At 38.0% G+C, this 12,931-nt stretch overlaps 1 protein-coding gene across 1 annotated transcript in view; it reads left to right on the forward strand.

The window, feature by feature from the left end:
- The window catches only part of Abca13 (ATP binding cassette subfamily A member 13), a 475,698-nt gene that overhangs the window by 125,931 nt on the left and 336,836 nt on the right, over positions 1-12,931 (forward strand). The window contains 3 exon segments of the mRNA XM_047562044.1: positions 1,855-2,019; positions 2,987-3,164; positions 5,889-6,028. Of these exon segments, the coding sequence (XP_047418000.1) occupies positions 1,855-2,019; positions 2,987-3,164; positions 5,889-6,028 (483 nt within the window).

The following is a 12,931-nucleotide window of genomic DNA, read 5'->3' on the forward strand; positions in this document are numbered from 1 at the left end:
TCTTTGGAGAATGAGATAGTAGATTGGATTCAGTTTCCCGGACACAGTGAAGATGATATCACTGTTTATAACAATGCTTCTATCTATCAGGAACCTCCCATGTACACAGCTTTCTGAAAGTTGAATTGATATTGCTCGGAGATGGAAGGGTAGACCAAATTCCAGTGCCATGCATTGGCACAAGGGTTCAAGTGTAACTTCAGGGCACCCAAGATGACATACTTTCTGATTAACTGGCTGACAATGAATTCTTTTTTTAAACTATATATTTTAGTTGTCAATGGATCTTTATTTTATTTATTTATATGAGGTGCCACCCAGTACTTCACATATGCTAGGCAAGTGTTCTACCACTGAGCTACAGCCCCAGCCCCTGACAAAGAATTTTGAAGACTTTTCTAAGAAATGCTTTGCTGGATTACTTGTGCACATTCACCTCTCTGTGCCATGACCGAATCCCAGTTACTCCCTACCCCAAGTCAGGGTCACTGTGTGTCACTTCTAGCTGCAGCTATAATAACAAACTAAAGTAGAAAACTTAATAAGAGCTAAAGCTATTTCTCCTGCTTGAGTCATCTTTATTGTCTTAACGGACAGGACCTCACTGTTATTAGCAGAGTGTTAGTGAAGGATGGAACTGAGATTTTAGGTCCCCAAAAATTAGCTATAGAACCGTAGCTAAGTGGCAGGAGCAGAACTCTAATGAACAAAAATATAAAGCAGTGACCTTGGGGTTCTTTGCCCCAGTCTCCAAAGAACCCCATTTTCAGTATGCAAATAACATGTAGAAGGAGGAGATTCCCTCTGATGTTTCCCACCTGTAGGAAGAGGTGGTGTTTGCTAATTTACCCATTCATTTGACACATATTTATTGTGCAACTAATATTATCACATACTTTTCTATCTCTGGTAGCTACATATGTGATCAACACAGGAAAGAAAAAAAAAAATCTAGCCTCCAAGGAAATTGGCATTCTAGAACTGAGAATATGCAAATAATATGTAGGATACATACTATGACACAGGGTGATAGCACAAGTAGATTTGAAAGAACATTATTGGTTCTGTTTAGTTATACATAACATTAGGATTCATTTTGACATAATTGTAAAAGCATGGAATATAATTTGCTCTAATGTGGTTCCTTCTTCCTGTCCCCTGCTCTACTGATCTTTTAGCTGTTTAAGTTTTTTTCTTTTTTATAGTTAGTGTCTTGTGGATAATACATGATGGTGAGATTCACTGTGGTATATTCATAGATGTGCATAGGAGAGTTAGGTCAGATTCATTCTGCTATTCTTGAAGAACACTAATGTCTTTAAAGAACCTGAGTTAAATTCCCAGCTCTGAACCATTCTAACTATAAGACTTAAAGAAACCTGTCCTGCCTTTGAGTCTCAGTCTTCTCATCCACAAAATGAGCATTAGCATGCACAGTCCCCAAGGTGTTAGAAGACTTGAGATGATGTGTACATGTTATGCATACAGTGGAGCAATAGATAAATGTAAATTGCTTCACACAAAAGCATTGTTTTCTTTTCAGTTTCTTCTCAAATTTCCACCTTAGGCCCCTCAAAGATACAAAGAAATGTTTTGAAAATGACTTGAGTTTTAACCATAGATCACATTTGTTCCTGGTTTACATTTTAACAATACTGGTACAATTTAATGCGCTCCAAAAAAATAGCTTTATCTACTCTAATAAAGAGGATTTTTATAGAGTACAGCAAAGTTGTCTCTGAAGTTGAAGAGAGAATAAAATCAAATAGCCAAGTTTTCAGTGCTCAAAAGATGCTTGTGAGAGTAAAAATACAATGTTGGTTATTTCATTATTTTTTTTGTGTGTCCTATAAGACTCTTATACCTTCTGAAGCAAATGGCTTGCTCAACTCCCTGTTGGATGTCATTTCCAGCCTCAGCGCCCTACTTGCCAGAGCCCAGCATGTCTTCAAATACCTTCCTGAATTTCTTCACACATTTAAAATTACTGCCTTGCTAGATATGCCGGACTTTGGACAGGTGTGTGTTTGATCTTTGCTCCTGGGGAAATGTTCAAATTTTTTCTTTCTTTGCATTTGTTCCCTTTTTCCTTTATTTCTCTTCCAACATTTCAAATACATATTGGAGAGAAAACTATAGGGATAGGAATATCTCTTAATGTCTCTGGAGGCAACAACATGGCAGAGTGAGGCTTGTCATCTCCCTAAAAAACAGATGACAGAGATGCTGTTGATCCACATCCCACCATGGTGGAGGTTGTGAGAGTTCATGTATTGTCTATGAAGTACAAAATTACTAACTCAATTATTAGCACAAATGAGATTTCAAGGGCCTGTTTAACTTAATTCAGAGAGCAAATTGCTTTCAAGAACCTTAAAACATTTATTTACATATAAATAATTGGCTAACAAATTACAGATCATTTTTTTGAAAATGCAAACACAAGCTTGAATTAGATTAGTAGTGTGATATTAGTTTTTGCTTAAAGTCTCTTTGCCTGGGATGGAACCAACCAGGGATGAGGAAAAAGTATGTGGTTGTGTAGAGTCAAAGGTGCAGAATGAGGAATCAGGTTGCAACACTCTCTAAGCTGCCTGGGAGGTACATTCCAGTATCTTCATCAGCTAATGAACAATGTGGATAGTTATCAAGTATCAGGGTGATTTGGCAGTGTGAACACACATTAAGGCTATTGATTACCTAAGTTAGTTATACCTTATGAATTAATTATTTATGACTGGACAAACAACAAGGATTCACTTGTGTGTGACATTTTCCTCTTTTACCAGGGACATTGACCAGACAAATCATTGTAGTAATTTGAAAGTATCCCAAGGACAGAAAAGACTCAGTGTAGAGATTCCATTCTTTTAACTTGTTGAATATTTTGCATGTTTAGCTGGAGAAGGGACTGCCTTCCAGAAATCTGTAAGAGAATTGTTTCAAGTCAATGCGTAATTGAAATTTCTTTTTGTTAAATTTTCAGGTTTCACAAAATGACCAGGCTAGAAGTTCAGCTTTTGGTTCTTTGCAGACTGTGATGAAACTGGTTTGCAAGGGCCAAGCATCATTCCTTAGCAATTCTGACATGTTCCTTAATTTGCCCAGAGTTAACGAACTCTTGGAAGATGACAAGGAAAAATTCAACATTCCTGAGGATTCAAGTAAGACAGTAGTAATCAATATTTATTTAGATAAAATTGTATATTAATAATTAGCCCTACTTCATACTGAATATTCTGTCTGTGCAAAATGCTGGTGGTACATAACAGTGTAGAGTTTTCTCCTTCATTTTTAGTACAGTTACTAAGTGCTGGCATAGCAGGTGGTTTTGGAATGTCCCAGTACTCTTGAGCACATCTGATCTTCTCACCTGTATCACCAGTAGTATTGATAAGGGTCCCAGGGATAAAACCATGAACATCATTTCGGCCTTGGCAAAATGGCAGTATCATACAAAGAAAGCCTTTGTGTGGCCTCCTATAGATCTTGTCTATAAAGTTTCATTTCAAATGGAAGAAGATTGATGAGTGATTTCCTTAGTCCTACATTAAGTGCATGCATTTTTTAATTTAAATTTTTGCAGTGCTAGGAATTGAGCCCAGGGCCTCTATCATGTTAGGCAGGTGCTCTCCTGCTGAACTACACGCCCAGCCCAGTGAATACATTTTAATTACAAAGACAGAGTAAACATGCTGGGGAGGGTTTTGGGCTCAAACTGTTCAGCTTCCTCTACCAGCTACACATTGTGCATCTTTGGTCACATTTTTTTATGCCTCTGAACTGTGTTATTCTCTTCTACAACATGGAAACAACTGTACCTACCTCATAAGGTTGTTGTAAGGTGCAATGGAGATGATATGTCTTAGCTGCTTAGTACAAGCATCTTGTTAAATAATAAATCACTACTGACTTTGTGGCATAAGACTGCAAACATTCGTCATCTCATAGTTTCTCTGTAGGTCTGCACCCAGGCACTGGTTAACTGGTCTTCGACTCAGGATCTCACACAGTTGTAATGAAGGTGTTGGTTGGTCTGGTCTGGGCTTTCACCTGAGGCTTGTGGTGGTTGTTGGTAGAATTATTTTCCTTGTAGCTGTAGAACTCATGGAAACAAAGGCAAGGCAGCAGGTTTATTTCTTGGACTCTAAGGCTTCCAGTCTCCTTTAAGGAGTTTACCTGATTGCTCAGCCAGGATACCTGATCACTTAGTCCTTAGATAAACTCCAACTCAGCAGATTAAGGGATTTAATTTACATCTTCAAAATTTCTTCTCTTTAGCGGTGAAATCTCATCCTGGGTGGGGCATCTGTCACATTCATAGGCTCTGTCTTCATGGGACAACAGGAGAAAACATAAGGAAATAATCTGAGGGCTTGTATAAGAATTCTCCTACACATCCAAAATACGTCTTTGTGTATTTCATGCCTAGCCTGGAAATGAAGACAAGAGTATGGGTAGAACTGGGAATATAGGATTATATAGGTTTAGAGATAAAGAAAGAGGAGTCAAATGTAATACCCTTAGAGGCAGTCAGCCAGTATATTCCTTAGCTGATGAATAATTTGGATACCTGTCAAATATCAGGGTAATTGATTAATTAGTATAGGCATGCACTAAGGCTATTCATTTTAATAATTTTTGCTATGTTCTCTAATTTTCATTTTTTCTTCTGTTTTGCACTTGGGATTCTTAAGGGTGATTATACCTCTAATTCTGTTGTCTGTCTGTCCATCCATCCATCCACTCAATCATTAGCTAACAACATTGAGGATCACTCTGTGTTGGTCCTTTCATACACTTTATTTCAGATGATTGTCACAGGAACTGTTGGATAGCACCAGTACTCTCATTCTTCAGAAGACATGCTGGTAGCTCAAAGAACATTAAATGACTTGTTCAAATTCACTCAGCTCACAGGTGGCAGATGTCAGGATTCCTGGTTTCAAAATTCTTTTTCTGCACATAAAAAAGATTATTCTCATTTTGTACATAGAACAATTCTAAAATATCAATTGTTACCATGTGTATTTTGCTTACAGTGTGAAAAGAGGAAGTTGTTAAAACATAGAGCAACCTCCATAATCAATGCTTTAAAATGTGTTATGTAGTCATGCTCTTAATTTATATTTTAGGAGATTACTTTTATTAATGTTATTGTATTTGGGATAAAAATTATTTTTTTTTTCTGTTCAAGTGAAGTTGGGAATGTGAAATGAACACTGAATATGATCACAACAGTACTTTTCATACCTTGGCTATTATGAATCATAATATTAAAGCTAAGATAAATTTCCTTTTTAAGTGTTCTATTTGTGGGTAAAAGAACTAGTTAAATTAATGTACTCAGTTAAAAACCTTATAATATTTGATTACTAATTGTTGTGGTAATGAACTGCCTATCGATTTAGACAATTAATTTAAGTGAACTTTTAATTGCAATCATCTAGCCTCACAAAAATAATGAGAACCACCATGAGGAATTAAGTATTTGAGTGAAAATAAAATGATTTAATGTATCAAAAGTGCCAACTTTGGTAGTTCTGCATAGATGTTTGAAAGAAAATCCAGAGCAACTTGTAAAGCTGACTCCATCAGAAAAAGTGAATTTAGGTCTCAATGTTGTGACTGTTGAAATGAGAATTTTCTTGATTAAAACCCCAGTTTTTAAAATAATTGCCATTTCCATTTTCAAGTGTGTGTGCCATCGCTCTATGGATCACTTAGTTTGAAAAGGTGAGAGTGAAAAATATTCTCGGTTTACTTCCCAAGTTGAGTTGTTTCATCCATTGAAACAAAGCCATTGTGGAATCATAAATAAGTTTCCCTTTTAACCTGGGCATCCTGTATTATGTAACACTTTCCTTTTTTTCTCTTAATTGTGACAGCCCCATTTTGCTTGAGGCTTTACCAACAAATTCTCCAGTCTCCAAATGGCGCATTGGTGTGGTCTTTCCTAAAACCTATATTACATGGAAAAATACTGTATACACCCAACACTCCAGAAATTAACAAGGTCATTCAAAAGGTAAGTTAAAATGAGTGGGAGTCTCATCGACCATACACCCATCCTACCAGGAAGAAATCTTTACATATGTCAATCATAATTATTACATGAATTGGATCATATAAAATCTTTTTATGTTGATTACTATTTATTTTGGTCTGATTTTTTTTGTTTGTTTCTTTCTGTTACTCTGGTTGTGAGATGTGAAATATTGAGTCCTTCTTTTAGAGGACATTTTGGAGGCAGGGAGTATTATTTAGAATCCTGAATGTACTAAACTCTTAGAACTTTAAAAGTTACAGTCAAGGACAGCTGGGCACAGGGGTGCATACCTATAATCTGGTGGCTCTGGAGGCTAAGGCAGGAAGATTGCAGGTTCAAAGCCAGCCTCAGCAACTTAATGAGGACCTAAGCAACTTAGTGAGATTCTGTCTCTAAATAAAATATAAAATAGACTGGGGATGTGACTCAGTGGTTATGCACCCCTGAGTTCAATCCCTGGTACCAAAAACAAAACAAAACAAAACAAACAAACAAGTAAACAAAAAAGTCAAGGTCGATTAGAAAGGAAGACAGTTTCAGGTTAGGCAAAGGGGAACAGTTCTATGAAAATGCAGAGAACAAAAACTAATCTGTTTTGCTTGATGTATCATCCAGTATTGAGAAAGAGGCAGACATGGCACATACAAATTGATGTGTTCATTAACATTTGGAAAGTGATGTTTTCCAACTCAGCATGAGGCTTTATTTGACCCCATGGAAAATAAGATGAAGTGACCAAAAGAGTTTCCCCATTAGGAATTTCTATATCATGAGGTTCTGTTTGCTTCCCTCCTTTATATTTTTAACTTCTTGAAACTGTTTATCACAGAATATATTATTATCAACATTTGAAATTTCTTCTTCAACAATTGTGTCTGGGTTTTTTTTTTTTTTTTTTTTTTTGGTTTCTTTCTGTATGGTCTTTTCCTGGGAACTTTTCTTGTCTCATGGTGGCTTGAGAGCCTGTAGATGCCTCAAAAGAGGACATTTTACCAATGACATGGGAATGACTTGATCTTACTTTAGACACAGAAGAGGAGATACCTGTTCTGTTAACTTCCAAGTTTCAAATAGCATTAACAACTTAAATACTTAAAAGTGCCATGTGATCATATGATCATGTCAGCTTTGACCAAATTCACTTTTACAAGTTCCCTGTTTCTGGGAACTACAGACATTGTAATTTCTACAGTGCTGTGTGAGGTCACAGTTAAGTTTCCTGGGAGCTTTGTCCTTACTACTTACCTCAGGGACTACATTTATCTTTGCCCATGCCAAATGGTATTTATAATTTTTTTAATCTTGAAAATATCCTTTAGAAAGGATATTAACCAAAAGTCTGGACTCATAATGGAATGATAATTATTTAGATAATAGGTTATGAGCCAGAGTTATCCCTGCTGTCAAGAGAGCTCTTCCCCCAACTGTCACTCCAAGTCTGTGCTTGGGAGAGATGCTCAAGCCAGGGTTGGAGCCAACTTTATGTGATTCCTTTACGATATTAAACTCATCAGGGTTCTGGATAATTTAGGAATTTCATAGAAAATGACTCACTATTTTATTTTAAATTTAATACAGCCAATGAATTTCTTTTTTATGATTACATGATGCATTATTACATGCTAACATCATCATAATAACAATATATTTCTCTAGTTTTACACACTGTGCTTTGTTTTTCCATATGACAATTAGCATGATGCTCTCTGCTTTGGAAGGTCTAACTTTGCAATGAGGAATAGATGGAAAATAGTTGAAGAAACAATTCAACAAGAGATACCGTCAATGCAGCAGAGGTGTGGAGTGGGGAGTGACTTTTCTCAGCAAGTGGGGCCTGGACAGAGTTGTGGGGAGGAGATACATTCTCAATGTGTGTTCTGAGGATAATGAGAATTTTGGAAGAATAAGCAAAGATTTCACTGGTTCTTGCTTAGTTGTTTGTTGGGTTGTATAGGTAGGAATAAAAATGTAGGCCTTTTTACTTATTCTCTGTGGGTGAAGATCATGGGGTAACTAACCTTAAAGCATTGAATCCAGGATGAATTATTTTAGCTGTCAGTCATGGCCAGTTAGTTTTATGGAAAATTCATTCTAGCCTTTAGATACACAGTCTCATGTCCCACACAGCAGGCAGAGAATTGCTGCTTTGTCATGTGGGTCATGTGAAATATCATCTATACTATTGGAGTGACTGATACTATAAATGCTGCCATACACCACATGTGAACATTTCAATCAGTGATGGACCACATTAATGGTGGTCTCTTAAGATTATAATGTAGCTGAACAGTTCCTGTGGTCTCAGGATGATGTAGCAGTTGTTAAGTCACAGTATGACCTGTTACTTATGTATTTTGGTGATGCTGGTGTGAACAAACCTATTGTGTTGCTAGTTTTATAAAAATACAGCACAGATAATTACGTATAGTGTATCATAATTGATAATAATAAATGACATTAATTTATTTATGCATTTAGTATGCTATAGTTTTATTATTTTAGAGTGTACTCTTTCTGCCTATTAAAAAAAAAAAAAAGTGTGCTGTAAAACAGTCTGCTGTGTTATACCTGCAGCAGCTTCTCTCATCTTGTCTTGACCATGCCCTAATGGGCCTCCCCCACCTAGGTTTCAGTCAGAACACATGACATCTCCTGATGGCAGTTCTCAGAATGGATCCAGTCATTGACGCCATCCAGTGGAGTCAATTTGGCGTGGGAGACAAATGAGTAGCGAGGCTCTTGAATTCGGAACGGTTTATTGTTGATTCAGGAAACCCGGGAACACCAGCACTTGAGGAGAGCTGGCTTATATCCCCTCCAGGAGGTGAAGGGTAGGGCTGATGCCAATTATGCGAAGATTATGCGAGGAGGTAGCTGTCTAATCACGGTAAAGGTCAAAACAAGCAGGCATGAGCAGGAGCACTCGGGAACACCTGTGCACTTGTTGTGTGCGTGAACTTAATTGAATACGGCCAATGATAAATCACCTGGGTGTGCTTATGTTAATCAACCTCACCACCGATGTGATCAAAACAACCTCTGGCTGGCTGCCAGGCGCCATCTTGGCGTAGTCCGCATGGCATAGCCCCCAACAAGTCATTATGTGATGCATGACTTTGCTTATTACTTAGTCTCATTCTCTTCATTACTTTGTATTAAGTAGAACCATACAAAGTCATCATTTTTGCAGGAAATTTGTAACACCATGGGCAGCACTTAGAAGCATAATGTCATGATTAGAAATGTGTGTATCTGTTGGGAAAACTGGGTTTTGGTCCTATCCTTCCTAACTCTGGCATGTGACCTCAGACTTACTGCTTCTCTTAGGAGGACTCTTTTATCTATAAAAGGAAACCCTAGATTTGAACCCCTTGAACTCACCAGAGTGGGGTTCAGCAGAGCCAGCACAGTGCAGTGGTGCAAATGGTTGTTAATGAAGAACTTGTTAAATTGTGCTGAAGTATGAAGGTTTTTGTCTCCTTCCCTATTAGAGCAGAAGATATTGCTCAAATTGCTTTCTTAATTAAAATGTTTTCCTAGAAATTAAGTGTTACTTCCTCTTCCCTTTGGTCACTAGAAACCTCCTGTGTCAGAAAACCAAGAACGTCTTTTTTCTTGTGACAACAGTTTCCTCTGAAGTTATTGATGTGGACATTCGACATACCTGTCCATGTGGGGTCTACTGATTTGTGCCTGAGCAGATTTCTGCAGACCAACAGTGGACTGCAGCTGGTAGCAAGGGAGCTGGTCAATTATGTCTGATTTCTAGCTCATCCTATAGTCCATTACTTTCTGGAAATTGAACATAGTACTGTGTACATGGGCCAAAGGGTGAGAACCATGTGGGCCCTTGTCTACTGCCTGCTCCTGGGGATTGTGGCCACCCTATGACTCTTGTGCAGAGCTCTACCTTATTGAGGGCCTCAAGACATTAACACCCCTGCCTCAACCTCCCTGAAGCCTCAATATTAACTCCTGTGGCTTCCACCTCTGTCACTGTTTTTCTTTTATAAAATATCTGACTGTGTTTAAAATTTTAATTTTCGATACTTTAAGTGATCTTGACATAGTTAAGAAATTTTGTTATCTTAAATCATTTCATGGCATCTGTATTTCAGCTGTTTTCTGAGCACAGTGTCCATTTTGTTATTAGCCAGTGTACCATTCAGGATCCCATCAGAAAAAGAGGAAACAGGTCAAGGTTATTATAAACAATTATTACTATAAAAAGATAATGGAGTAATAAGATTGTTATAATAATAATGTGCATACCAAAGAATGCAGTAATGACAGATAAGGGAGAGCTCCTAGCCCCAGAATGGGCACAGAGCACAGAAGAAAGAATCAGAATTGGAAGTGGCTTCTGCAATCTGGCTTGAGATCCTTACTTCATTGGAGAGAGTACAACTGTGGCCCTCTAGGTGGTGGGGTAAGTCACTGAAGCATCTGAGAATGTTTAATCTGAAGTGTCAGAAGTTTTCTACTTTACAACTTTGAAAAGGTTCACAGTGACATGCCTGGGGAAGTCATCCATGGGGACATGCCATACCAGCAGCATTCCCTAAGAAACCATCCTTTGGGGTTCTGTGAATGTTGCCTGTTGGAGTATGTTATCTGTTGCTGGCTGTGCCCACAGCAGGTACCCAGAAGTAGAAAAATGGGATGTCAGGGACTTGCTCTCCAAGGAGCCAGTCAGAAGCAGCACACTCAAAAGGAAGAGAAAAATCCTTCCTCCACTACCCTTCCAGTGCCATCTACTGGCAAAGTTTGACATTGTGCTAACTGCCCAAGGAGAAAGATGAAAGGACACAGCTCTATTATTGTAGAGCAGACAATACAGGGTATGCTGTGAGTTGCAAGAACATAAATTGGTAAGTGGCAGAGTCAGTTATAAATCATAGTCTTATTTTTAAAAATGAGACTATTGAGTAGTAAGCCCATCAGTTCTTAAATGTAAGTTTTAATTTATCGAATTATAGTGAATAGATATAGAAGGAGAGATATTGGGGAAAATTATCTAATACATGGTTAAGAACCCACAGTCACTGGAAACCTCATGTTTGCCTCAAATTTACTATAGAGATTAGCAGTTGTCACCTTCATTTTACAGGAAGGAAACTGAGTTTTAGGGATAAATAACCTTTTCAAGTTCTCCCAACAGGTGGCAGAAATGGCACCTGAGTCCAGTTCTTTTGGATGCCACAATGTTTTATTTTTTCTGTTATACTTCAGTTTTTTCCTTCTAACTGAAGATTTAACTGTGGATAATATTCACCTTCTACTCTAACTGATCTCGGTGTGAAGGAGACAGCATCTGCAAGACAGTGCAGGCGATAAAGACCACTTCTTGTGGAAGGAGTTTGCTTCAAGCTTTGGGATTGGGATGTCAGGTTATGATGGGAAAAGTTTGACTTTCAGTCTCATCTCTTTGTTGTAGTAGATTTTTATTGAATCCAGAAGGAGAGAAGAGGGAAAATAGAAAAATACATTTGCTTGTAGTCCTTGGACTGTAATATTAACCATATTATTGCCTCAAACATAGTAGACAGAACCACTGTTTATTTCTGCGAGGTTCGAGGAACCATCGTGGACACTGTTAAATGAAATCTCATTTATTTCTCTTAAGAACCAGGTTTGTTAGGCATTCTTAGACTGATTTTACAGATTAGAAATTAAGATTGGGGAGGTTTACTTTTCCCATGTTTATTAACTGGTAAGTGAAAGTGCATGGTTCAAATCCCGCTTTGGTGGATTCTGTGGCCAGGGTTCTTTATATTGGCCGTATTTATGGTATTAGTTATTGAGTACTAAGGATCTTATACAGTAAAGCTGCTTTTATTCAGTCTGGGATATTGGTTAGCTAATTAAATGCACTGACATCATTTTTTATTCATTTGCATAGCCATGTGTAGCATTTAATCCATCCTTAGACCTCTGATGGTCTTCAGAGTTAGGTCTCTGGTAGGATGAGAATGAAGTCACAAAGGTTAAAGATTGATACAAGACTGTTTCTATTTTTATCATTAAATGGGCATAAAGCCTGGTGATTAAGTAACTTAAATAGAAATGAAAGAACTTGTCTTGGACACTTATCAAAAATAAAAAATGTTAGTCAGCAGAAGCTGTCTAGGACTGGAATCTATAAATAGAGCCAACCTAGGCTGGAGGCTCACAGGTTCTGCACTGGGGATTCTTTACATGGATAAAGAGGTGTTGAAAGAGAGTTGTGAGACCTCCAGGCATCTAGGCAGGTTGGGGTGGTCCCCAGGGAGCCCTGGTAAGGGATTGGAATTCATACCAATCTGCTTTCTGACTTCAGGCATCAAATCAGTGATCTGAAAGCAAGTTTTCAGTGGTTCAGTCTGGAGTAAGGCTCTCAGGTGAAAGAAAATGTCCAACATGGAAGATGTTATTGAAATTCAGGAATGTTGCCAGAGTAGAAGTAATTACATTTGATGAATAGAGTTGTTTGAAATGATATCCTGTAAGACAGCTATTCTCTGAGAAACCAGTATGGATAGGCTTGTGGATATACTTGTTCTGTCAGAACAGACAGCATCTGATTCCTGAGATGGACATAACATTGCTCTTTTATAGACCCTGCGCCTCTGTGAACTTCCATCAGCTGGCCTTCAGATCCAGTTCCACCAGTTAGAGTTCAGATCATGAGATGGAGGCCACCAGACAAACCAGCAGCCACATCTACCTCTGTGAGAGACAGATGTTACTGCCATATCCACTCTACAAATAATGCAATCGAAGCCCAGATTGCTGAGACTATTTGCTCAAGGTCTTGTGACTAGTCAGTGGCTGACTCAGGACTCAACCATACCTTGGTCTCTGCACCCTTCTTGGAGTTCTCTGGGTCATTCTGTGTCTACT

This window comes from Sciurus carolinensis, chromosome 8 (genome assembly GCF_902686445.1).
Source record: "Sciurus carolinensis chromosome 8, mSciCar1.2, whole genome shotgun sequence".
Classification (NCBI taxonomy): domain Eukaryota; kingdom Metazoa; phylum Chordata; class Mammalia; order Rodentia; family Sciuridae; genus Sciurus; species Sciurus carolinensis.